The following is a 25885-nucleotide window of genomic DNA, read 5'->3' on the forward strand; positions in this document are numbered from 1 at the left end:
AAAGCAAGAGTAGAGAGAGATAGGGAGAAGTAGATTTTGGGGCCTTTTGCATCAATGTTTTTGATGTGCGGTTGGTGGATGGATGGAGGAGGCACGAGAATGGTAACAGTGGTTGCGTTTGGATTGTGGGAATCTGACTGTGCTTTGTCTTTACCTTGTTTATACGGGGTCCTCATCTCTGACCTTTCAATATGGTTACAGATGGGTGATGCAGAAAGGCCTACAAAGGGCCAAAGAGAGAGAGAGAGGGTGAGAGGGGGAGAGAGAGAGAGAGTCTGAGCTGGAGTTGCAATCATTCGAATGTTCCTGAGCAATTTCTGAGCTGTAAATTGAAATACTTCAATCACACTCTGCTATACCCATTTTTATAGAAAGATTGATGGTAAAGAAGTAATGGAGATTAACAATAGCCACCAGCAGATCTTAAAGATTTTGTTCTTCAGGGATTTCATCAACAGCAGCCAAAGGGCAAGAAAAAAAGATAATAAATAGAAAATATACCAGACTTTGAAAGCAATAGTTATGCAACTACAAAATTGCCCATACTGTTGCTGCTCTCAATAAAGTTTCAAGTATAAACCAAGACGCTTATGTATTACAAAATAATCAGTAACAACTGATTAAAAAGAAACAACCTCCGTTCTTCGTACAGGAAATGGAGTATATCCTCCAATCAAATCTTGTGCAGGGATCCGTGAATCTATGACCAGCCCAAAACATAGTCAAGAACATAGATTAACGCAAGGGAGAATGGGTAAAGTAGGAAAGCTACAAAAGCTGTCCAGAGAGGGAAATGGGTGCGGAAGCTGGCGAAGATACCCACCACAAAGCAGACAATAATAATAACCAGCACTTCAGATGAGAATTCCCATGTCAATCCCCTAACGTAAACAAGGGCTAAGAACACTGAGAGGCAGAGGACATTATTCATTGTTGCTGCCCCATATAGCTGCATGCACAAACAAATATATAGATTATAATCAATCACTTCAAATCAATCGAGGTACAAGAGATGCAAAATATCTGAATTGTAATTCTACCTATCAATTATATGAATGACATTGACATCCATATTTTGGCTGATTGTTTTCCTTTAGCTAAGACACCAAAAATACTATTTGGTATATATATCTTGAAACTTCTGTAATTTATCCGGCATTTCACCCTATAGAACAAGCACTAAACATTGATACAAAGAGTGGGGGAGGAGAAACAAACCTCGGAAAAAGTTAAGGAGGCAGTTTTACGTTTGTCACGGCTAGCAAATATAATTGCTGTCACAGCTTCACTAGAGTTGGTAGCGATGGGCAGCGCAATGAATGAGATGAAGAAAGCAGGAATACTAGTGGCATCAGAAAAGTTATCAACGACATCTACCAAGGGGTCAGCAACTGCGGCAGCAATGAGAGTTCCCAGCAACAACAATAGCACTGCTTTGATACATGTCCACCTGGAACCCACAGCATCCTCAGATTCTTCATCGCTTTTATCACCCACATCCAACAAATCATGCTCTCTATTTGTGACCTATAATAAATGAGTTTCCAAAGAAGTCAAGCATCTTGTTTGATATGAAAATCACGATTGAACACAATACAGCTCAACTTAATTACCTGGAGAAAGCCATTTAAAAATGTAAGCGTGCGAGCACCAGGATCACCAGAGGCAGTCCGTATGCGCGTTGCCCTCTTCAGCCATTTAGAAGTGCCATTGACAAACTCTGTCTCGTTGATGAAAGAATCATTGGATGTATCAAAATCTCTCATTAACTTATCTACAGCTTCATCCTCATTCAGTTCAATCTCTTCAAATCGAATTCCAACAACAAATGCTCTCAATTCACTATGTGAAATTTTTCCATCGTCATCTATGTCTACTACAGAGAACAACCTGTCATGATATTGAACAAAACTCAGCAAATACCAAAAAAACTTTGTAATGGACCAAAAAAACTGTTACATATTTAACAAATTCAAGATTAAAAAAAAAAAAAACTTACTTTTTAAGGCTTTCCTCATCAGGTTCACCATTATCCTTGACCAGCCTTCCCACTGCCTGCATTTTTAGATGCCTTAGAAGTCCAAATATAACATGCTTGTGCTTCACATAAGATATTTTCCGACCCTGGATCCAAGGTTGAAGGACCTGCAAAAGGTTTTCCATGTTATCCATCCAACAACCAATGCTCTCAATTCACTATATATATGCAAAAGGAGCGAGTTTGAGATTATGGTAATTAATGGAATGTTCCTCACCTTCAAATTCCCTTGGCAACGGTGAACAGGGAAAAAAAAAAAAAGAAAACCTTAGGGCAGAATGTGCACTGAGCCGAATAACTAAAGAGGAGCTAAGGATGGTGGATAATGAAATACTTAAAAGTACCTCAGGAGTACTTCATTCGAGATTTATCAAAATTACTTGGTGGAAAATTAAATTCAACACTTGCACACTTGAGGTCAAAATCTAAATCAGATTTTATATAGAATGGGATCAAACCTAAACATATGGTATGGTATTTATATGGGATTCCTCTCTTATTCTTATGCGGGATGCAGGTGTGCCAAGTGCCAACTGTCAAACCTTAGCATCTAATTAGTCATTAAACCCGCACCAAGCATTCGACAGGTTATGCATATTAATCTCAAACAGATTTTATATGGAATAGGATCAAACCTAAATCCATGGTATTTAGATGGATTCATCTTTCTTATTCTTTAGCAGGTGTGCCAAGTGCAAAACCTTAGCATCTAAAATTAAGTCATTAAAGCCGCACCAAGCATTCAACAGGTTATGTGTATTAAGTATACAAGTTTAGTTTATCAATATTACAAGTTTTCATCAAACCAAAAAAGTAACTCAATGGTTTGGCATTGCCAAGGTTCTTAAGGGGTCATAGCATACTTCCCTTCTAAAATTCCCGACTAAAACTCTTGCCATCCCCTAACCTGACTTCAACCATGTATTAAGTAAAACCACCAGTTTGGTTGTTTATCGGGTCCATAAGATAAACTGGAGCCTAAAAGCAGGTCTATCATTCTAACCAGCTAGAGGTTAGTAACGCTGTCTAAAACCCTCAGCAGAACAAATTTTCAGAGTTTCCACATCAGAAAAAAGAACCATTCAATATTTTTTTTTTATCGGTAAACAAATTTTTATTGAGTAAAAGAGTAGGCAAGAGCCAAGTATACAAGATAGGTACAAGAGAAACACCTAAGCATGCTAGTTTAGTGATACAAGGAATTCATGGAAGGTCATGCCATGAAAATCAATTACAATCGACCAATGGAGTAAAATATTGAAAAATAGTTTCTAAGCTCATCCATTAACCGCTCTTGGTGTTCAAAACTTCTTTCTTTTTAATAAATGTCTTTAAAACTTATTTCATTCCTCTCCCTCCAAATGCAACACCACAGGCATATTGGGACCATCTTCCATATTGATGCAATTTGAGAGTTTTCTCAAATGCCTCTCCAAAAACCTAGGAGGTCGCTTACCCTTCAGATCAACATCACCCAAGCTAGTCCCAACCAAGCAAAGACTTCATTCTACAAAGTCATGAAAATATCACAATGAAGTAGTAGATGGTCAATGTACTCTCTGCTGTTCTTGCACATACAACACCAATCCATGACTATGATTCAACATTTCCTAAAATTGTCTAGAGTAAGAATCTTTCCCAAAGACACCGTCCATAGGCAAAATGCTGCCTTTAGTGGTGTCTTTGTCTTCTAAATGCTCTTCCATAATAATGGATTTGTATTGTGCGTGGTCATGGTTTGGTAGAAAGAGCGCACTATGTATATCCCTTTCTTAGAGGGGCACCAAAGATCTTGTCTTCAACTCCCCTTGACAAAAGATGGAGTATACAAGTTCAAAGAACATCGAAAAAATATCAATTTCCCAATCTTGTGCATCTCTGAAGAATGTAACTTTCCATTGAGGAATACCATTGGTGATGATTAATAGATCCGCAATCGGGTCTTCTTTCATTCTTGCTAAGCCATAAACTTTTGATAAACTTCCTTGAGTATCACTACACCACACATCATGCCAAAATTTGATTTTTGATCTATTACCCACAGTAAAGCGGATATTTCTTGCATATGTATCCCAACCTCTTCTTATATGTTTTCATAGCCCCACTCCATAAAAGGCTCACTCACCTCATTAGAACACCATCCTCCCCATGGTTCCACATGCTTCAATTCAATGACAATTCTCCACAAGGCCCCCTTGTTCATAGAGGTTGAACAGACCCATTATGCCTCACATGAGGAGCTCACATCAACTAAGAGAGCAAGAGAACTTATAATGGTATGATTGGGGAATGCGACGAGATGGTGATTTTGTGAATAGTAGTAAAATGGTTTGTGAATAATAGTGACATGGCTTGAGTTAAGTTGTTTTATTGGATTTTGGAAAAAAAAAAAAGAGAGAAAAAATTAAATAAAAATATTATAAAATTAAGATATTGTTAGAATATAATTTTTGTTTTAAAATTTGAAAATGTTGTATTATTTTTTGTGTTTTGTTTGGAAGTTTGGAAAAGTTGTAAATGATTAGGTAATGATTAAATGAAAAAATTGAAGATTTAAAATTGAAAATTGTTTGTATTTTAGCAATGTTTGGAAAAGAAATTATGATTGAGATGAGATAGTTTGTATTCCCAAATAAGCTCTTAGTCACCTTCATTCCCCTCCCTATAATGCGTATTGTTCAACTTCCATCATACTAAATCTCAAACAACTTTGTCTCTATGAGGACTACCTTCGTGCACCTCATCTTTAAAAGTTACCTTTTTTTTTAAGAAGTGGACGGTACTCCAATTTTATTGAGAGCCCTCATTTATGGCGGAGGAAAATCGTGGTTACAACTAGGAACCTAGTGGTTACAAATATTCAAGAAAGACCAAAATCCAGGCCTAGAAAAAACCTAGACACCAAGCCAAAAACAAGACAAATACCTGGGGATTACAAATATTCAAAAAAACCCAAACCCAGGTATTTAAAAAAATAATTGTTGATGTCCTGTTTCGCGGGCCTGGGCAACTCCTCACCCCCGGTATACAAGCACGATCCTGCACAGTCAAAAACGGAAACGGAGAGGGGACCTCAAGGTCCGTTAATCCTCCGAAGCTTAAGTCAGTATTTGGAGAGGAAAGATTCGAGAGAGAAACCAAAATTATGAACAAATAGAGTATTTTTCATTATCCCTTTCGTCGTTCGGTTGCCCTTTATTTATAGTTACCGTTTAGGATCCCCTATGGCTGGGTATCGTGTTGCGTGGGGAACAGCTTATGCGTTATCTCCTCACCGAGCAGCGATAATGCCCAACCTTCTCTGTGTACTGTTCTGGTCTTGGGCTGCATTTAATGCCGCACACCCTGTGCTCTAGGAGGCATTTAATGCGACGTGGCCTCTGCTCAGGGCCGCATTAAATACGACGTGGCCTTTATTCTGGGCTGCATTAAATGCGATGTGGCCTCTGTTCGGCGTTCCATCCCTTCGGCGACGCTAGTCACAATCTTCCTTTCCTCTTTCCCTAGTCTTCCCTTGGATATCCAGCCCGACCCGGACCTCCTGCCTTGGTGTTGGTCTTAGCCTCGTCTTTCCTTGTCTGGGCTTAGGCGACCGAACTGGGCCCCATTGTCGGCCCAGCTCCTGCAACAAGCCCTTTCTGCTCTCTTGGGCCTAAGGTAATGATTTTCTTCCCATCACAATAATAATAATAATAATAATCCATAAACCAACCAAACACTATACCATATACCCAGAAACCAAAATAAGCCAATAAAGAAAAACCAGATAAACATTAAAACATGTGAGGCAAACAAAACAGACTCAGTAATAGAATAAAACAATCCTAAGCAAATTGAATAATAGGAAGACCTAGTCTTTCTATACGCAAAGAGCCCCTAAAGCGAGACGGAATATCCATAGAAGACCACCATAGGTCGTTGCTTCTCTTCGTTTCCATCCTTTCCAAGAAATCTGCCGAAGCATTCCCCTCTCTAAAAATATGAATACTCGGACCGAGACTCCCTTGATAATATCCATGACTTCATCCCAATAGTTCTCTAAGTAAATTAAAAGTTACACCTCCTAATATCTTCAAAAAAAAAAATGCTAATCGTGATGGAGATTACTGGCCATTATCATCAATACTACCACACATGATCAGCTCTCAAAGGACACCTCATCAGAGAACGTGCCAAGCCAGAATGTTCAAGAATAAATTTCTGTTATACACGTGTAATGCCTCTATTTGTAGTGATGGAATATGTTACAAAAGAATATTCTATTTTTGATTATAAATATCATCCTGTACCGAATACAATATTAATGAAGAAACCAAACAATTTCATTTCATTATCTCTGCGTATACTCTGTTTCTATTATGGTAATCAGAGCTTTCTAGGACTCACGTCCATCTTCTTGGGTTTTCAGCTCTCAAGCTATTTACGCTTGTTTCCATGGCTGAAATACCTGAAGTAAATTCTGTCGCACAACTCCCTTCAAACCAACCTTCCAATATTGCTCCTTCCTCCAACTTCTCTACAAACTTGATCACTGTCAAACTAAACAATGAAAATTATCTTCTGTGGAAGGCATAAATCATGCCTTACCTTAGAGGACATAACTTATATGGGTATGTTGATGGAACCATCGTTCCCCCCATCTACTTTATGAAAGTTCCAAACCAGCATTTCTAGCTTGGCAACAACAGGATCAAGCTATCATGAGTATCCTTATTTCATCTCTTTCTGAACCTTTAATTGCACATGTTCTCGGGGCATCGTCTTCTTGTGAAATATGGGATATCCTAGATGAACTATTTGTGGCAAAATCACAAGCTCGTATCATGCAAGTTCAGCTGCAGCTCAATACTCTTAAAAAGGGTTCAGATTCTATAACAGAATATTATAGACGTGCAAGGCTCCTCCAAGACACTCTTGCTATGGCTCGAAAAGTCTTACCATCTTCTGACTTTATCACATTTCTCTTGGCAAGCTTAGGCACAGATTACGACTCAGTAGTTACTTCCATTACAACACGAGTGGATCCACTCACTCCGGCTCAAGTCTACAGTCATCTTCTGACTCATGAGTCCAGATTAAATCATCAAACCAATGTTCTTACAGCATCGCCTGAGTTCTCAGCTAACATTACTCAGAAACAATCAAGCAATAATTCCTCTAGAGGTCGCGGTTTCTCACATGGCAGGGGAGGTTTCAAAGGGCGTGGTGGTCGTGGCAGGAATGGTGGTTGTAGTTTTTCTCCTTCTCCACCCTTTTTCACACCTAACCGACCCACTTGTCAAGTATGTCATAAACAAGGTCATACAGCCATTACGTGTTATCACAGGTTTGATTTTAGTTTTCAATCCCCTCCTCCACCTTCCCTTTCAGCTCATTACACTTTAGGTCCACACCACACTCAACCAACTCCTATTCTCACCGATCCTAACTGGTATCCTGATTCCGCAGCTACACATCATTTCACACACGACTTCTCTAACATTTCTCTTAACCCATCTGAGTATAAGGGCGATGAACAAGTTCGTGTAGGTGATGGCACCTCTCTCCCAATTCAACATGTTGGCAGTTCCACCATCTCTTCTGCTCATGGCAATCTTCTTCTCTCAAAATTATATCATGTTCCGTCAATTTCCAAAAATTTAATTTCCGTTAGACAATTGTGTGAAGATAATTGTATATATTTTGAATTTCACTCTTCATTCTTTTGTGTGAAGGATTCCCGAACCAAGCAAGTTCTTCTTCAAGATCCAACTAAAGATGGAATGTATGTGTTTCCTCAAGCATCTCCATCTCCTCAAGCTAATGTTGGTGAACGTGTCTCCTCTTTCCAATGGCATATTTGACTAGGTCATCCCTCCATGCAACTAGTTGACTGAATAATCTCACAAGTTTCCCTTCCTACAAAGTCATCTTCCTCCTCGGGTTTGTGTTCATCGTGTTGCAAGGCCAAACTTCATCAATTACCATATAGTCAAGCCTCTTTTAGATCATCTGCTCCTCTCCATCTTCTGTTTTCTGATGTGTGGGGTCCTGCACTTATGCTATCCCGTGGTGGTTTTCGATATTATCTTTCTTTTGTTGATGACTACAATAGGTTCACCTGGATTTTTCTATTAAAATGTAAATCTAATGTAGTCACAGTTTTTCTTTCTTTCAAACGTCATGTAGAAACTATCTTTAATACAAAAATTCGAGCATTACAATTTGATTAGGGTGGTGAGTTTAGATCTCTTAATCATGTATTACAATCTTTTGGTATTTCTCATCGAATTTCTTGTCCCTATGCTCACTCTCAAAATGGATCAGTAGAAAGGAAACACAAACATATTGTAGAAACAGGTCTTGCACTTCTTTCTCACTCCTCTTTACCTCATTATTACTGGTCTGATGCCTTTGTTACTGCGGTTTTTCTCATCAACAGACTCCCCACTCTCATCTTAAATAACAAATCACCTTTTAAAGTTTTATTTCATCAAAAACCAGATTACATGTTCTTAAAAACTTTCGGTTGTCAATGTTGGCTTAACCTTAGACCATTCAATAAACACAAAATGAGTTTCAGATCTCTCCCATGTGTATTCCTTGGATATAGTTCCTCTCATCATGGTTATATGTGCCTTCATGTCCCTACGGCACGTATGTACATCTCAAGGGATGTATTGTTTGATGAAAATAACTTCCCATTCTCCATGTCCAAATTAAATTCATCTCCAGATTGTTCTTCTCGGCACAACGTAACTCACACTATATTACCTTTCTTTCCTCCATCTCACTCTCATGGACCCTTTACCCGAATCCTTTTCACCCTCAAATCCATCATCATCAAGGACACCTCTCAATTCCTCATCTCCAGAATCTTCTCTTCCCCACGCTCCTCCTTCATCTTCTGAAATCCCACTCATCAACACATCGGTTCATCCCATGCAAACTAGATCCAAAGCCAATAAAACTTGCCCCAAAATCATAACTGATGGCACCACTCCATGGCCTCCACCGCGCGCCCATGTCACCTCCACTGCTGCTGTTTCAGAGGAACACACCTCTGTCACTCAAGCTTCAAAATATCCCGAATGGATACGTGTGATGCAACTTGAATTTGATGCACTTATGTCCACTAACACTTGGTCGTTGGTTCCTCCTTATTCTAATCAAAATATTGTTGGCTGCCGTTGGATCTTCAAGACCAAACATCAGTCAAATGGATCTATCAAACGAAGGAAAGCGAGACTGGTAGCCAAGGGCTACAGTCAACTTGAAGGTTTGGACTACACTGAAACATTTAGTCCTGTGATCAAACCAACTTCCATCAGGTTAGTTCTCTCCATTGCAGTCTCATCTGGTTGGCCGATTCATCAGTTGGATGTACAAAATACTTTTTTACATGGGACTATTGATGAACACGTTTTTATATCTCAACCACCTGGGTTTATACACCCTCAATTTCCCCACTATGTATGCAAACTCAATAGAGTTTTGTATGGCCTTAAACAGGCTCCACGCGCTTGGTATGCGCGACTTAGCTCTCGGTTATTGGAATTGGGTTTTGTTGTTTCTAAATCAAACACTTCACTATTTATTTATCGGCATCAATCTGTGGTTATATATTTCCTAGTCTATGTCGATGATATAGTGACTGGCTCTAGTCCGAATGTCCTTGCTCAGCTTATCTCTACTTTAAGCACTGATTTCCCTCTTAAGGATCTTGGGGATTTACATTACTTCTTAGGCCTTGAATGTCAACGAAATGCTACTGGACTGATTATTTCTCAGAAGAAATATATTTTGGATCTGCTCAAAAAGACGAACATGTTAAATTGTAAGCCAGTTGGCAGTCCCATGTCTCCTTCCACTAAGTTGTCTGCCTTTGATTCATCCTCTGTAGAAGATCCTACGTTGTATCGCAGTGTAGTGGGCAGTTTTCAGTACTTGCTCTTCACCAGACCAAATCTTGCTTTCTCTGTCAACCGTGTTTGTCAGTATATGCATGCCCCATGCATATCTCATTGGCAGAGTGTTAAGCGTATTTTACGCTACTTGAAGCATACTCTTCATTATGGTTTATTTCTTCAACCATCTTCTACTCCATTTCTGGCTGCATACACTGATGCAGACTGGGCAGGGTGCCCTAATGACAGGAAATCAACTGGTGGCTAATGTGTCTTCTATGGCAAAAACTTGGTCTCATGGAGCTCAAAGAAACAATCTACTATAGCTCGGTTAAGTACGGAGGCTGAATACAAGGCTCTTGCTCATGCCACTTGCGAATTACTGTGGCTACAATCTCTCGTCTGAATTAGGAATTTTTTTAATCAAAACCTCCTACTCTCTACTGTGACAATTTGGGGGCAACTTATCTATCCATGAATCCTGTCATGCATTCTCGGACCAAACATGTAGATATTGACTATCATTTTGTAAGGGACCGAATTCAAGCAAAAGCTCTTCAAGTTTCTTTTCTCTCAAGCAAGGATCAGCTAGCTGATATATTTACAAAGCCCTTATCAATTTCCAGATTTTCAACACTTAGATCGAGCCTCACTATGCTTCTAGACATGCTTGGCTCGCAGGGGCATATCATCAATACTACCACACATGATCAGCTCTCAAAGGACACCTCATCAGAGAATGTGCCAAGGCAGAATGTTCAAGAATAAATTTTTGTTATACACATGTAATGCCTCTATTTGTAGTGATGGAATCTGTTACAAAAGAATATTCTATTTTTGGTTATAAATATCATCCTGTACCGAATACAATATCAATGAAGAAAACAAACAATTTCATTTCATTATCTCTGCGTATACTCTGTTTCTATTAGCCATGAACATTGATCACAAGTAGCAATGGAAATGAAAGAAGATGTAAGAGAAAAGTTCAGAACAAAAGCTATTCAAAGATACCATTCAATATGATCCACAGGAGAACGGAAAATTTAGATATGGATGGCTAATGAAACTGTACAGAAAAAATAATTATGGCATAGACACACTTACCTGATAAAGACAATAGGAAATCAATAGCAGGAGAGAGACAATAAGTGCAATCAAGACTGCCAAGTGCCTCCCCGACGTTGAACTGAGAACTTGTAGTATTTGAACGATTAAAAATGGGATGACAGAAATCACCATAATCCTTGCAGCATAGCTAGTCCAGATATCAGTACTAACACCTGATTCTGCAACCATAGGGATTTTATTGGGTCATGAATCCATGTAACACGTTTAATCCTACAAATACAGAGAAGCACTACAGGAAACATAAACAAACGATTCGGATGTCTATGATAATAACTTAAGCATCCATTCATAACTCTCACAAGTTCACAATGCAATACAGTTCAGTGGATGGCATAATTTTGTGCGTGTCTACTACATATCAGGTGGATCCCATGTATATTTGCCTCAGGATCACATTAAAAATGAGATATTATTATTACAGTTACAGATCAAGGAAAATGGAAAATCTTTGATTTTCATAATTGACAACTAATAAAAGAAATATGAAGTACATACCGATCTGTTTATGGCGGTGCATATAGACGGAGAGAATTGGTCGTAGTTTGATCATGAACGGACAATGGACAAGAGATCATAACCTTTTTTCTTTATATTTTATTATGTAATAGACTTTAATGGCATGAAAGTACATGATTTCCTTGTATCTTTAGACACTCATGCATAAGTGTTGCTCTTGTATATATTCCGTGTATTTGAATTTGCCTATTTTAATAAAATTCTTATTTACTGATAAAAAAATCCGAAGGACATACATACCAGTCAAGTTAAACCCTTTTGTATCTTGTGCATCTTGTGCAACATCGTCAACGAGGTCGCACTTGCCAACAATAACGCATGTTCCCCATATTATCGTAAGAAGCATAATAGTTGAACCAGCTAGCAAGCCCATACCAACAGAAACTTGACTTTGAGCGGTTTCAGTGCTTCCTGAAAGACCGGATACTATACAAGGCAGGAGATTATAAGAAGCATTAGAAAACCAATCGAAATGTGTGGGGTTTTCAATGGCTCTGACAGATAAAATCCAGTAAGAGAGAGAGAGAGATAATAGTGTCAAGTTTGTGTAAGATAACATAAGAAGTTAAGAACATGAAAAACGGGTATTTGTGACTATTCTTTTGCAACAAAAAAGACTATTTATGATGAAAACAGATTCATTTTAGCTGAAGAAAATAATAATTTCGTTGGAAATAACTGGTCACAAATCAGTAACTGGATTCTTGTAGTGTGCATGTACACTAATCAGTAACTGGTCAGACCTTTTGAGCACAATGAACCAAACAACACCCTCAGTGAGCTAGCTTTGCAATTAGAAGGATTCTTTATGTTCAAAAAATTGATAAGCAAATTAATGGTTAAATGAATATCATCATTTTTTTTAATTTAAAGGATAATAAGCAATCAGGAAAATTATTTCAAAACTCCGTAGCTAGTAAACTTCCTAGTTCTTTCAAATTATCCAATAAGTTCCATTTTAAGCGTGTTTGAAGCCTTTTTAATAAACCCAATAAGAAAACAAATTAATAGCACATTATTTAGAGTCCTTAATTGTTTATTAGTCCGCAACCAGTGAGCAAACTTTTAGAATTTCTACATCGTATTTGCTCACCATCTCCACTGAATCCCTCGTCACTCAATTCGTATTGTGGCCAAGACTTTAAAAGAGGTTTGAATAGTGAAATGAAATGAGATGAGATGAAATAAAAATTAAAAATTGAAAAAAATGTTATTAAAATATTAGTTTTTAATATTACTTTTATTTTGGAAATTAAAAAAGTTGAATTGTTTATTGTATTTTATGTGGTAGTTTAGAAAAATTATAATGATTAAATGAAATGAGATGAGTTGAGAGGCTCCCTCAATCCAAACAACTCGTAACTCGTAAGTCTGTGCGTTTGGCCAATGAAGTATTTTCAGGTATTTTGTGAATAGTGATAAAAAAATAATGATAGAATATTAAATAGTAATGAATAACAGTGAAATGTAAGTAAAAATTAATAATAAAATAATGAATAGTATGACACATTTATCACCATTAGATGATAAAGAAGCATGCAATAAATAATTATTTAATAGTAATAAATATATTACATCATACTTAACGGGATGGTAATATGATATATAAAATTTTTCCTAATCTAATGATAAAAAAAATGATAAAAATCTATTTATCTATCATTTTTTTATCATTATCTTCTCGACTTTTTTCATGTGGTATTAAATAATAAATTTATAAATAAAATATAATATATAATTCTTAATTATTTAATACTGCATGATGGAATAATGAAAAAAATAGAGATGATGAGCAGCTGAAATGGATAAAAAACAAATGAAATCTTATATACGGAATCGGGCCCCAAAAGTTGTTAAAAGGAAAATGACCCTCAATCAAATGAGTAGGGTCAGCCGGTCAGGAACTGTTAGGCTTGGACTCAATACTACTGTAGAGGTAGATATTTTCACAGATCGCAGCAGGAATTTTTTTATTTTTTATTATTATTTTTTTAAAGACTTTTAACAAAGAAATTAGTTACCGTTAGAATTTTTGACCAAGAAAATCAAGGAGAGAAAAAAAAAATTAATAAATAGCAAAATTCTATTATATTTTTTTTCTTATGGTCAGTCTATCTTATATTTAGTTGCTCAGAAAATCTAAAAGGGGATACTGGAACTTGGAAGAGAGAAAAAAATAAAGAAAGAAACTCGACATGTTAACATGATTAACTTCCAAGTTATAAAATTTTCTTCCGCTTTCCAACAAACAAATAGACCAAAGAAACAAAAAGAAAAAAAAAAAATAGATCCAAATTGTAATTTTTTCACAAAATAAATACAGAAAAACTGAAAAGTGAATAGAAGTGTTCACCAAGAATAAGCATGGCATCCGGAAGGGCGCCGAGGATTGGAAGGAACAACCCGCCGATAATACCAGGGCCAAGAATCTCCAACAAGAGCTCGCTGCCATTGGACAAATAGGTGGCGGAGAGGAACATCAGGTAGCCATAGATGACGATGAGGAAGATATTTCCAAGGACGGTGGTGGTGCACGGCAAGAACCCGTAGGTCTGATCGCAAGTGGACTCGGCAGAGAAGGAAGAGGACCGGTTGAGAGCGAGGCAGGGCGGTCCACGGAGCTGCTGGACCCCATCGGAAACTAGATCAGAAGATAAAGAGAAGTACGTACGGTGGGTGATGAAGCGGCCATAGGAGGGATCGCATAAGATCAGGAAGAAGAAGAGGATCAGGAGGAAGGAGAGGGTTAGATGCTTGGACATGGCCTTAGCCTTTAGAACAAGGGTTTTAGGCCGTGGATGGGGATTTTGTGGGAGTGTTGATCAGTACTTGAGACATCCGAGAGTGATGAGCATGAAAGTCTATATATGCTTTTGAATCTGTAAACCGTAATTTGCGCCTGAACATGAAAGTCTTCCAACCAATACAAACAACTTCATGTACGTGCGAATGAGCTGCATGCAACGCAGAGAAACTATAGCCACAACAGATAATATAGACATCTGAGAGCGAGAGCTTCTGGTATGGTTTTGTGCGGACATGATCATCACTACATACATTCATACATAGAGAATGTACGTGGTGAGAGGGAGAAGAGCTTACGTGTCGAAGAGAGTGTCGAAGAGGGTCGAAGAGCTTACGTGTTGTGAGAATTGAATTGTTTGAATTGGAAAGTCTTCACCAAAGGAAAATAGTAGTAGATAGTCCTACATGTCCTATCTGCCAACCAGAACAGTAGTACTAAGTTGTGGTCCATACACGTGGTCCATACACTTTGGAGCTGTACAGCAGCAAATGATTTGTGGTATGGTGTATCTAACCCAAAACAAAAGTGGTCAACCGGAGACCAAGATGATCATAATTTCATGCGGTTATGGGAAAAGTTTACTAAAAAGCTGCCGAAAGAGGACTTTGAATGGATTTTCTTCTGACTAAGGAGAAATGAGTTTATCTTTTGAAGGAAAAATGGCTAGCCTGAGGAAGATCGTCCAAGCAGCTAGCTCATCATGTTGAACTCCAAGCAAAATTTCTACAAGCACATTTGTGTGGAAATTAATTAGGAAAAGCAGACTTTTAAGAGAAGGTGCATGCCAGTGTTATACTAAAATAAGAGGGAAGCCTGGAATTGATTATGTTAAGGCCAACTGGGATGCAGCCATCGATACAAATAACAAAATGATGGAGGGAAGCCTGGAATTTGATTATGTTAAGGCTCTGTGAAGAGCAATGGGGCTGTGTGTAGATCTGGATTTTAGAAATGTTATCTTTGAAGGAGATGATGCTCAATGGGTCATTAATGGCCAATATTAATAGTGAAGATGATACTTAGTCATGGTATGGACAAGTTATAGATGATATAATATGCTTCTTAAGCGGGAGAAAATGATGGAAATTAGTTCAATTTACTCACAGAGGAAATGATGTATGATGGAAATTAGTTCAATTTACTCACAGAGGAAATGATGTACGTAGCCCATCAACTTGCAAAGTTGGGTTTTACTTATGATGAAGAAGAAGAAGATGTTCGGATTGAAGAGGGTTCTGATATCGTTATAGGATATGTATTGAAAGACAAGATTTGTATTGATGGATGGATGGATGGAGGCACGAGATTGGTAACAAACTGTTTGCGTTTGGATTGTGGGAATCTGACTGTGCTTTGTCTTCACCTTGTTTATCTGGGGTCCTCATCTCTGACCTTTCATTATGGTTACAGATGGGTGTGGTCCTCACCCGCAAAGAAGTAACGGAGATTAACAATAGCCACCAGCAGACCTAAAGATTTTGTTCTTCAGGGATTTCATCAACAGCAGCCAAAGGCCAAGAAAAAAAGAAAATAAATAAAAAATATACCAAACTTTGAAAGCAATAGTTATGCAATTACAAAATTGCCCATACTGTGGTTGCTCTCAAAAAAGTTTAAATATAAACCAAGACACACTTAAATGTATTACAAAATAAACAGTAACATCTGATTAAAAAGAAACAACCTCCGTTCTACGTACAGGAAATGGAATATATCCCCTAATCAAAATTTTGTGTATTGAGCCGTGAATCTATGACCAGCCCAAAACATAGTCGAGAACATAGATCAGGGCGAGGGAGAATGGGTAAAGTAGGAAAGCTATAAGAGATGTCCAGAGGGGGAAATTGGTGCGGAAGCTGGCAAAGCCACCCACCACAATGCAGACAATAACAATAACCAGCACTTCAGAGGAGAAATCCCATGTCAATCCCCTAATGTAAACAAGGGCTAAGAACACTGAGAGGCAGAGGACATTATTCATTGTTACTGCCCCATATAGCTGCATGCACCAACAAATATATAAATTATAATCAATCACTTCTAATCAATCGAGGTACAAGAGATGCAAAATATCGATATGTAATTCTACCTATCAATTATGAATTACATTGACATCCATATTTTGGCTGATTGTTTTCCTTTAGCTAAGACACCAAAACACTATTTGGTATATATATCCTGAAACTTCTGAAATTGATCCGCCATTCCACCCTATAGAACAAGCACTAAACATTGATATGAAGAGTGGGGGGCGAGAAACAAACCTCAGAAAATGTTAAGGAGGCAGTTTTACGTGTGTGACGGCTAGCAAATATAATTGCTGTCACAGCTTCGCTAGAGTTGGTAGCCAAAGGCAGAGCGATGAAGGAGATGAAGAAAGTAGGAATACTGGTGGCATCAGAAAAGTTATCAACAGCATCTACCAAGGGGTCAGCAAATGCGGCAGCAATGAGAGTTCCCAGCAACAACAATAGCACTGCTTTGATAGATGTCCACCTGGAACCCCCAGCATCCTCCATTACTTCATCGCTTTCATCACCCACATACAACAAATCATGCTCTCTATCTGTGTCCTATAATAAATGAGTTTCCAAAGAAGTCAAGCATCTTGTTTGATATAAAAATCACGATTGAACACAATACAGGTCAACTTTAATTACCTGGTGAAAGGCATTTAAAAACCTAAGCGTGTGAGAACCAGGATCATCAGAGACAGTCCGTATATGCGTTGCCTTCTTCAGCCATTTAGAAATGCACTTGACAAACTCTGTCATGTCAATGTGATCATCTTGGGATGTATCAAAATCTCTCATTAATTTATCTACAGCATTATCCTTATTCAGGTCAATCTCTTCAAATCGAATTCCAACAACCAATGCTCTCAATTCAATATATGAAATTTTTCCATCACCATTTGTGTCTACTACAGAAAACAACCTGTCATGATATTGAACAGAATTCAGCAAATACCAAGAAAAACTTTGTAATGAAAAAAAAAAAAAAAAAAAAGGAAGAAAGAAGAAGAAAAACTGACTTTTTAATGCCTTCCTCATCAGGTTCACCATTATCCTTGAGCAGCCTTCCCACTGCCCGGTCTCTTAGATACCTTAGAAGTCCTAAAATAACACGCTTGTGCTTAACATAAGATATTTTCCTCCTCTGGATCCAAGGTTGAAGGACCTGCAAAAGGTTTTCCATGTTATCCATCCAAGTTTCCAACAACCAATGTTCTCAATTCACTATATGCAAAAGGAGCGAGGTTGAGACTATGGTTAATGGAATGTTCCTCGCCTTCAAATTCCCTTGGCAACAACGAACAGGGAAAAAAAAAACAGAAAACCTTAGGGCCCAATGTGCACTGTCCCAAGTCCCTAAAGGGGAGCTAAGGATGGTGGACAATAAAGTACTTAAAACTACCTCGGGAGTACTTCATTTGAGGTGTGCTTCGAGACTCTTTCTTCAAAATTACTTGGCAGAAAATTAAATTTCACCACTTGCATACTGTGAGGTCAAAATCTCAATCAGATTTTATATGGGATAGGATCAAACCTAAATACTTACATGGGACACCCCTTATTCTTAAGTAGGTGTGCCAAGTGCCAAGCCTTAGCATCTAAAATTAAGTCATTAAACCCACACCAAGCATTTGACAGGCTATGCATATTAATTTCAATTAGATTTTATACGGAGTAGGATCAAACCTAAATCCATGGTAATCCATCTTTCTTATTCTTTAGCAGGTGTGCCAAGTGCAAATTCCAAGCATCTAAAATTAAGTCATTAAAGCCGCACCAAGCATTTAACAGGTTACACGTATTAAGAATACAAGTTTAGTTTATCAATGTTACAAGCTTTCGTCAGACCAAAAAAATAGCTCAATAGTTTGGCGTTGTCAAGCTTCTGAAGGGGGCCAGAGTTCACTTCCCTTCTAAAACCCCGGACTAAAACTCTTGCCATCCCCAAACTTGACTTCAACCATGTATTAATTAAAACCAGCAGTTTTAATAATCTGATCATGGACCAGTTTGGTTGCTTATCAGTAGGGGTGTAACCAGTCCGGTCCGATCCGGTTTTGCATTTTCCAAAACCGATTACGCACCGGTTACCCTCCTAAACTAGTATCTCTGGTTTTACCGATTTCCGGTCTGATTTTTCAGTTTTTTAAAATGTAAGTTTGTCATTAAAAAATAAAAATCTGTTAATAATAATAATAATAAATAAAAAAAAAAAAAAAAAAACTGCTTCAAAAAATCTGTTCCTATTACAAAATCTGCACTCCTAAAATTTGTAATACTAAAATCTGCAATACAAAATCTGTAATACTAAAATCTGTTATACAAAATCTGCACTACTAAAATATATAATACATTTAATAGACTATAGTGATTTAGTTATAGTGATTAGTATTAGTTATATATTAGTATAAGTATAACTATATTGTATATTAGACTATTAGTATTAGTTATAAACTTATATATTAATATAGCTATATAATATATTAGACTATATAGTATTAATATTATACTATTAATATTAGTTATAAACTTATAGTGATTTAGTATATCTATAATAGTATAAGTATAACTATAGTCTATATTAGACTATTAGTATTAATTATAAACTTATATATTAGTATAGCTATATAATATATTAGACTATATATAACATAATTTAGCATATATATTTTATGTTTAAAGCATAAGATCAACTAAATTTTCATCTTTAAGATTAAACTTTTATTTTATAAATTATAATATGAAATTATTTCATATATGATATATAATTATATATTATATATAAAAATTTCACATATAATTATATATTATATATATAACTTATATATATAAAATATTTTGTATAATATTAATTTTGTATAAAACTTATATATAAAATATTAATTTTTTTTTTCCAACTAGTCCAGTCCAATTCGGTCCGGTCATGGAAATCGTAGAATCGGAACCAGACCAGTTCCGGCCGGTTTGCATAATTCAAGAACCGGTCCCGAACCGTACTGGTCCAACCGGTCCGATTTTTCGGTTTTTCGATTTAAATTTACACCCTTACTTATCAGGTCCATAAGATAAACTAGATCCCCAAAAGCGGGACTTTCATTCTAACCAGCTAGAGTACAGGTTTAATAACGCTGTCTAAAACCCTCAGTAGAACAAATTTCCAAAGTTCCCACACAAAACGGACCATCCAATATGATCCACAGGAGAAACGAAAATTTAGATAAGGATGGCTAATGAAACTGTACAGAAAATATAATTATGGCATATTCACACTTACTTGATAAAGACAATAGGAAATCAATAGTAGGAGAGAGACAATAAGTGCAATCAAGACTGCCAAGTGCCTTCCCGAGGTTGAACCGAGAACTTGTAGTATTTGAACGATTAAAAATGGGATGATAGAAATCATCATAATCCTTGCAGCATAGCTAGTCCAGATATCAGTACTAACACCCGATTCTGCAACCATGGGGATTTTATTGGGTCATGAATCCATGTAACACGTTTAATCCTACAGTTACAGAGCAGTTCGCTCTACAGGAAATATAAACAAACGATTCAGATGTCTAGGATAATAACTTAAACATCCCATTCATAACTCTCACGAGTACACAATGCAATACAGTTCGGTGGATGGCATAATTTATGAATGTCTACTACATATCAGGTGGGTCCCATGTATACTTGCCTCAGGATCACATTAAAAAAGAGATATTATTGATACAGTTACAGATCAGGGACTACTAATAAAAAAACCGAAGGACATACATACCAGTCAAGTTAAACCCCTTTGTATCTTGTGCATCTTGTGCAACTCCATCAACGAGGTCGCACTTGCCAACAATAACGCATGTTCCCCATATTATCGTAAGAAGCATAACAGTTGAACCAGCTAGCAAGCCCATACCAACAGAAACTTGACTTTGAGCAGTTTCCGTGCTTCCTGAAAGACCGGATACTATACAAAGCAAGAGATTACAAGAAGCATTAGAAAATCAATAGAAAAGTGTGGAATTTTCAATGGCTCTTACAGATAAATATTTACACAAAACGGTAACATAAGAACACTAATCAGTAACTGGTCAGACCTTTTGAGCTCAATGAACCAAACGAGAGCATATACGACATCTAAGTAAACTAAAATTAGTAAATTTGAGGTTTAACTCACACCCTAAGTGAGCTATGATAAAAACAATGATAAGTAAATTAATGGTTAAATGAATATCATCAGTTTTTTTATAATTTTGAAGGAAAAAAAGCAATCAGGAAAGCTTCAAGACTTCTTAACGCTACCAAAATTCAGTAGCAAACTTCCCAGTTCTTTCAAATTATCCAAGAAGTTCCATTTTAACCCAATAGGAAAACAAAATAGCATTATTTAGAGACCTTGTTTATAAGTCCGCAACAAATGAGCAAACTGTTTGAATTTCCTACACCGTATTTGCTCACCTTTTCCACCTAACTCTCATTACTCAATTCGTATTTCGACCGGTCTTTTATTCTTACTACGAAGCAGTCAAAACCCAAAACAAATTCATTGCCACCAGTCTTATCAAATGTACAAAGTACCAACAGAAATGGGTAAAACTAAAAGGTCATTCTACCGCCACCAACTATTGCTCCCGCTCGCAGCTATCGCATGACATGACATGATCCAGTGATTTTTTTTAATTTTTTTTTTAAATAAAAAAATGAGAAGGCATTTTCTTCTCTCATTTTACTCGTTTATTTCTCTCTTTAGAGCAAATTCATTTTCTTTGTATTCAAAATCCGCTTTAATTTATCTTATTTTATTATTAAATTTTTTTAAATTTTTACATAAAATATAATAAATAATTCAACTTTTTCAAATCTCAAAATAACATTCTCAAATTCTCACACAAAATATAATAAATAATTTAATTTTTATTCTACCATTCACAAACCATCTAAAACCCATCTCTGAATCTAAACCACTCCTAATCCTCGAGAATAAGAATAATATCTAGATTTGAACTATTCCTTCCACACCCAATACAAATTATTCCACGACTTATTTGAATCTAATCCAAATTGTATAAACAAAGCATTCAAAATTCTTTTTAATTTAAAAAAAAAAAAAAAAAAAAAAAAAAAAAACAATGTAGATAACTAGCTCCTTGATGATAATGCATGTATGATGATTTTAAAATTTATCAATAGTCAAGAAAAAGTTGGACCAGAAAGTTATTTCCGGGTAATGATTTTAAAAACGAGCGATTTGGGCAAAAAAATAAACGAAGTTGCATTTGCATGAGCATTTTAAAAACGATAGAAACGTTGTTGATGGAAGTGATGAGTTTTATAAGGACTCTATTTTTGGGAGAAAGGGCGGAGCTTGAGTTTGAAGAAGACGAAGGAAAAGGCGTAGCATGAAGAAGCTTTGTTTTTGGGAGAAAGGGCGTAGCTTAAAGGAGATGAAGTCTAATTCTTTGATTGAAGAAGAACCAATTTTTTAATCTATTAAGTCATGCCACATGGGATGCCACATTTGCTTCTGTTTTTTTTTTTCCTTCCCACGTCGTCTTCAGAATCCTCATTCCATTTCGTCTCTTTGAATTTTTTTTTCTTTCATTTTTGCTTCCCTTTTTTTTCCTTCCCAAGTCGTCTTCCCCTTTATTCCATTTCTTCTCTCTACATTTTTTTCCTTTAGTTTTGCATTCCATTTTTTTTCCTTCTCATTTCGTCTTCCCCTCCAACCCATTTCGTCATCAATGGCTGTATGAACTCAAGAAAGGAACATGAGATTAAAAAAAAAAAAAAGTAAAAAGGCAAAAGCACATAGTCCCATTGCATATTGATCAAAGGATAGCATGAAATCATCCATATGTAGCTGAAACAGAGCAAGACAGCGCAGAAGTAGAACACATGAAATTTAGTCTAGATGAGAATAAAGCAACTGATGAAAACTGTATGTCTGGAAAATGTTTTCTTTTCCAAAATACCCGTCCAGTAATTATCAAAACTAAAGCATGTATACCATTCAGAATTAGGAAATCAAAAGACAAAAGTAGGATCTGCAGCGAAAATGCAGATCCATTAAGAAATTGAAAGAAAACCCATGAAGGAGGCATGCATTTATGTCCTAAAGACCATGTACAGCTGAAATGAAAACAGAAAAGGACGGATAGAAGGTAATTACTAATTAGAATATCAAATGGATGATAGTATCTGAGGAGATCTGAAAGAGAACGAAAAAAAGCAAGAAGCAAATTACAAAAGAACAGTGAGGGAGATGATGAGAGAGTGAGAAAGATGATCGGCGAGTATGGTGAAGACGTGGAAAGAAAAATTAAAGGGAAGCAAAAATGAAAAAATAAAAAATAGCCTGTCACGTCAAGCGGAGGAAGATGGAACTGTAGATGTAGCATTTCGAATGAAATATAATACACGGAAATTGGAATCTGGGCCCAGAAGTTGATACGTCTCAACTTAGGGTCAGGTACTGTTAGGTTTGGACTCAGAACTCAGAAGTACTGTGACAGTTGAGGAACCGGGAAGGGTAGGATGGGAAGCAAACTGAATCAGAGAATTTTATGGCCATCTCCACAGATTCACAGCAAGAATATTCTTTTTTCTATATATATAAAAGATTTTTAAGAAATTGTTTCTGTTAGAAGTTTTTGATCGAGGAAATTATAGGGGGAGAAAAAAAACTTAACAAATAGGATCCAAAATTTTATTTTATTTTTTTCCTTATGACCAGTCTATCTTATATTTAGTTGCTGAGAAAATCTAAAAGAGACAAAAAAAGAAAGAGAGAAAGAAAAGAAACTCGAAATGTTAACATTAACCTCCGAGTTTCAAAATTTTCTTCCGATTTTCAACAAACAAACAGACCAAAGAAACAAAAAGAAAAAATAGATCCAAATTACAAATTTTTCAACAAAAAAAATAGAGAAAAATCGAAAAGTGAATAAAAGTGCGCACCGAGAATAAGCATGGCATCCGGAAGGGCGCCGAGGATCGGAAGGAACAACCCGCCGATAATACCAGGGCCAAGAATCTCCAACAAGAGCTCGCTGCCATTGGACAAATAGGTGGCGGAGAGGAACATCAGGTAGCCGTAGACGAGGATGAGGAAGATATTTCCGAGGATGGTGGTGGTGCACGGCAAGAACCCGTAGGTCTGCTCGCAAGTGGACTCGGCAGAGAAGGAAGATGATCGGTTCAGAGCGAGGTAGGGCGGGCCACGGAGCTGCTGGACCCCATCGGAGACTAGATCAGAAGATAAAGAGAAGTACGTACGGTGGGTGATGAAGCGGCCATAGGAGGGATCGCACGAGATTAGGAAGAAGAAGAGGAGGAGGAGGAGGAAGGAGAGGGTTAGATGCTTGGACATGGCCTTAGAAGCAGGTTTTAGGCCGGGAATGGGGATTTTGGGGGGAGTGTTGATCAGTACTCAAGACATCTGAGAGTGAGAGCTTCTGGAATGGTTTTGTGCGGACATGTTCATCGTTAGAATTGTACATAAGTACATACATACACACAGAATGTGGTGAGAGGTCGAAGAGTGTCGAAGAGCTTACGTGTCACCAATTGAATTACTTGAATTTCGTAAATGGGGAGCCCAGTGGGGACGACATCATTGATTCATTATCGTTTTTCCCATTTTGGATGCCTAATTTAATGAGTCGGGCTGGAAAATCTCACGCAGAAAGGAAAATTATTTAAAATATGACTAATTCAGTATTCTTATTTAATTCAAAAACAATAAATATATCATTATAAATATTTATATGAATTCTATTTCTTAATAACATATATTTAATAATAAATTCAAAAATATTTATATATATATATATATATAAGTCATGAAAAACTCTACTTGTAATTAGCCGGAAAACTTCTACGTAACCATTGCATAAAAAATTTTATTTTTTTTCTCCTCTCATTTCGTTCCCTACATCTATCATGATATTTTCATGTCCTTAGAATATTTTCATTAGATTAGTTAAAGTTAAAGGATATTTTTTATAAATATAAGAGAAAATTAACTTTTAGTTATTTCATTTACATAAATCTCCATATTAGAATAATTATTTTTTCATTAAATAATAATAAAATAATATAAGATGAATTTAATTTTAGTTATTCGCATCAAATCTCAACATTAGATTATATATTTATTCATTATATAGTAATGAGTAACTAATAATTTCAAAAATATTTAATTTTTTTAATTTATTTTATTTTATCATATTTTACTATTCTACCTATTATATATTAATTAATAATCATATTCTTATTAAATTAATATATCAATTGTGATAAAATATGTGATAGAAAAAAAAAAGAGAATGAAATAATTAATAAAATATGTATTTGATGTATGTACAGTAACTTTTAAATTTGAAAAAACTTTTAAAAGTTACTATAGTTAAAATTTAAAATTTGACTAATTCAATATAAGTATATTTTACTTTCTAATAATTAAATACTCATTAATTAATTGAATAAGAGTGCTCTTAGATAATGACTTCTAGAAATGGAATCAGAGCTCTAAGAGTATTGGCATTGGATTGGCTATTTTACTTTTCAAATTTTGACTAATATGTAACTTTTTCACTTTTAGCTAATCATTCAAAACTTAAAGTCTACATTGGATTAGTCATCACACTCTTTATAATAATAAAATATTATTATTTTTTATTTTTATATTTTATAATTAATTTTTATTTTTTAATTAATTCTATTTTCATAACCTCCTATAATCACCTATAATTTCCAACAATCATATTCATTTTCATTTTCACGATCTAATAAACAAAATTTCATCACACAATATCAATATTATCAAAACAATTCTATCGATTTTCAATGCAACCAAACTCATTCTCACAAACATCATCATTCAATATAAAGAAGATTGGTTGCCATCATTTGAAAGCTATACAAGGCTTTGATAACAACTAATGCAAAATAAGAGTAATGAAATGCATGGTAACCAACCTATAAAACTATGAACATCCTAGAGTCTGCCATCCTAGTTGTTGCCCACATTCTCAAACATCCATATTTGTGATCCAAAATAACAAAAAGTCACAAAATAATCATGGGCTATAACCCCAAAACAAATACAATCACAATATACAAAACAACCCCAAAATGTTTCACCAACAAAAGGCAACACTTCTTCAAAAGATGAAGATTGAGATGAAGATGAAAATCGCTTCATTGATTTCTCAAAAACCTCTTTTTGAAGATTTAAGAAATACTCTCGTTGCATTCCATTCATACCAGCAAGATCCATCATCATTATCTACATATCGATCTTCCTATTCTCCGTATCATTTCTCTTCTTTTTCTCTGCTAATAATTGAGCCCTATCAGCATCCAATTTACTAGTCACTTGTCTTCTTTCAGACATAAAAGCAGCTCTATCATTTGTCATGCAAGTTAAGGCATCAATAAATTCTGCATCGTAAGATTCTGCAGCCTTCATTTTTCTCTCCCTTTCTTTCTCAGCCTTCTTGCC

General features: G+C 36.1%; 2 protein-coding genes across 2 annotated transcripts; both read right to left on the bottom strand.

Moving 5' to 3' along the window:
* Nucleotides 1-485: 485 nt before the first annotated feature.
* Nucleotides 486-14548, bottom strand: LOC121235166 (sodium/calcium exchanger NCL-like). Its single transcript, XM_041131440.1, has 7 exons — nucleotides 13925-14548; nucleotides 11812-11997; nucleotides 11032-11213; nucleotides 2000-2145; nucleotides 1614-1890; nucleotides 1219-1527; nucleotides 486-949 (listed from the first exon to the last, which is right to left on the bottom strand). The coding sequence occupies exons 1-7, from the start codon at nucleotides 14331-14333 to the stop codon at nucleotides 701-703; spliced, it is 1758 nt and encodes a 585-aa protein (XP_040987374.1). The 5' UTR covers nucleotides 14334-14548; the 3' UTR covers nucleotides 486-700.
* A 1358-nt stretch (nucleotides 14549-15906) lies between these two features.
* On the bottom strand, nucleotides 15907-23975 carry LOC121235164 (sodium/calcium exchanger NCL-like). The gene is made up of 7 exons (XM_041131438.1): nucleotides 23338-23975; nucleotides 20162-20347; nucleotides 19667-19848; nucleotides 17412-17557; nucleotides 17038-17314; nucleotides 16642-16950; nucleotides 15907-16376 (listed from the first exon to the last, which is right to left on the bottom strand). Exons 1-7 carry the CDS (start codon nucleotides 23747-23749, stop codon nucleotides 16128-16130), a joined length of 1761 nt encoding a protein of 586 aa, XP_040987372.1. The 5' UTR covers nucleotides 23750-23975; the 3' UTR covers nucleotides 15907-16127.
* Between the last annotated feature and the right edge of the window lie 1910 nt (nucleotides 23976-25885).

The sequence above is a fragment of the Juglans microcarpa x Juglans regia genome, chromosome 6D (assembly GCF_004785595.1).
Source record: "Juglans microcarpa x Juglans regia isolate MS1-56 chromosome 6D, Jm3101_v1.0, whole genome shotgun sequence".
NCBI lineage: Eukaryota > Viridiplantae > Streptophyta > Magnoliopsida > Fagales > Juglandaceae > Juglans > Juglans microcarpa x Juglans regia.

Excerpts from the sequence above, each read along its gene's own strand:
- LOC121235166 (XM_041131440.1), bottom strand. The coding sequence starts at position 14,333 with ATGTCCAAGCATCTAACCCTCTCCTTCCTCCTGATCCTCTTCTTCTTC. Across the intron at positions 2,146-11,031 it reads TTTCCTATTGTCTTTATCAG|GTCCTTCAACCTTGGATCCA; the intron begins GTAAGTGTGTCT and ends AACCTTTTGCAG. Across the intron at positions 1,528-1,613 it reads TTTTAAATGGCTTTCTCCAG|GTCACAAATAGAGAGCATGA; the intron begins GTAATTAAGTTG and ends CATTTATTATAG.
- LOC121235164 (XM_041131438.1), bottom strand. The coding sequence starts at position 23,749 with ATGTCCAAGCATCTAACCCTCTCCTTCCTCCTCCTCCTCCTCTTCTTC. Across the intron at positions 19,849-20,161 it reads AAAGGGGTTTAACTTGACTG|AATCGGGTGTTAGTACTGAT; the intron begins GTATGTATGTCC and ends CCATGGTTGCAG. Across the intron at positions 17,558-19,666 it reads TTTCCTATTGTCTTTATCAA|GTCCTTCAACCTTGGATCCA; the intron begins GTAAGTGTGAAT and ends AACCTTTTGCAG.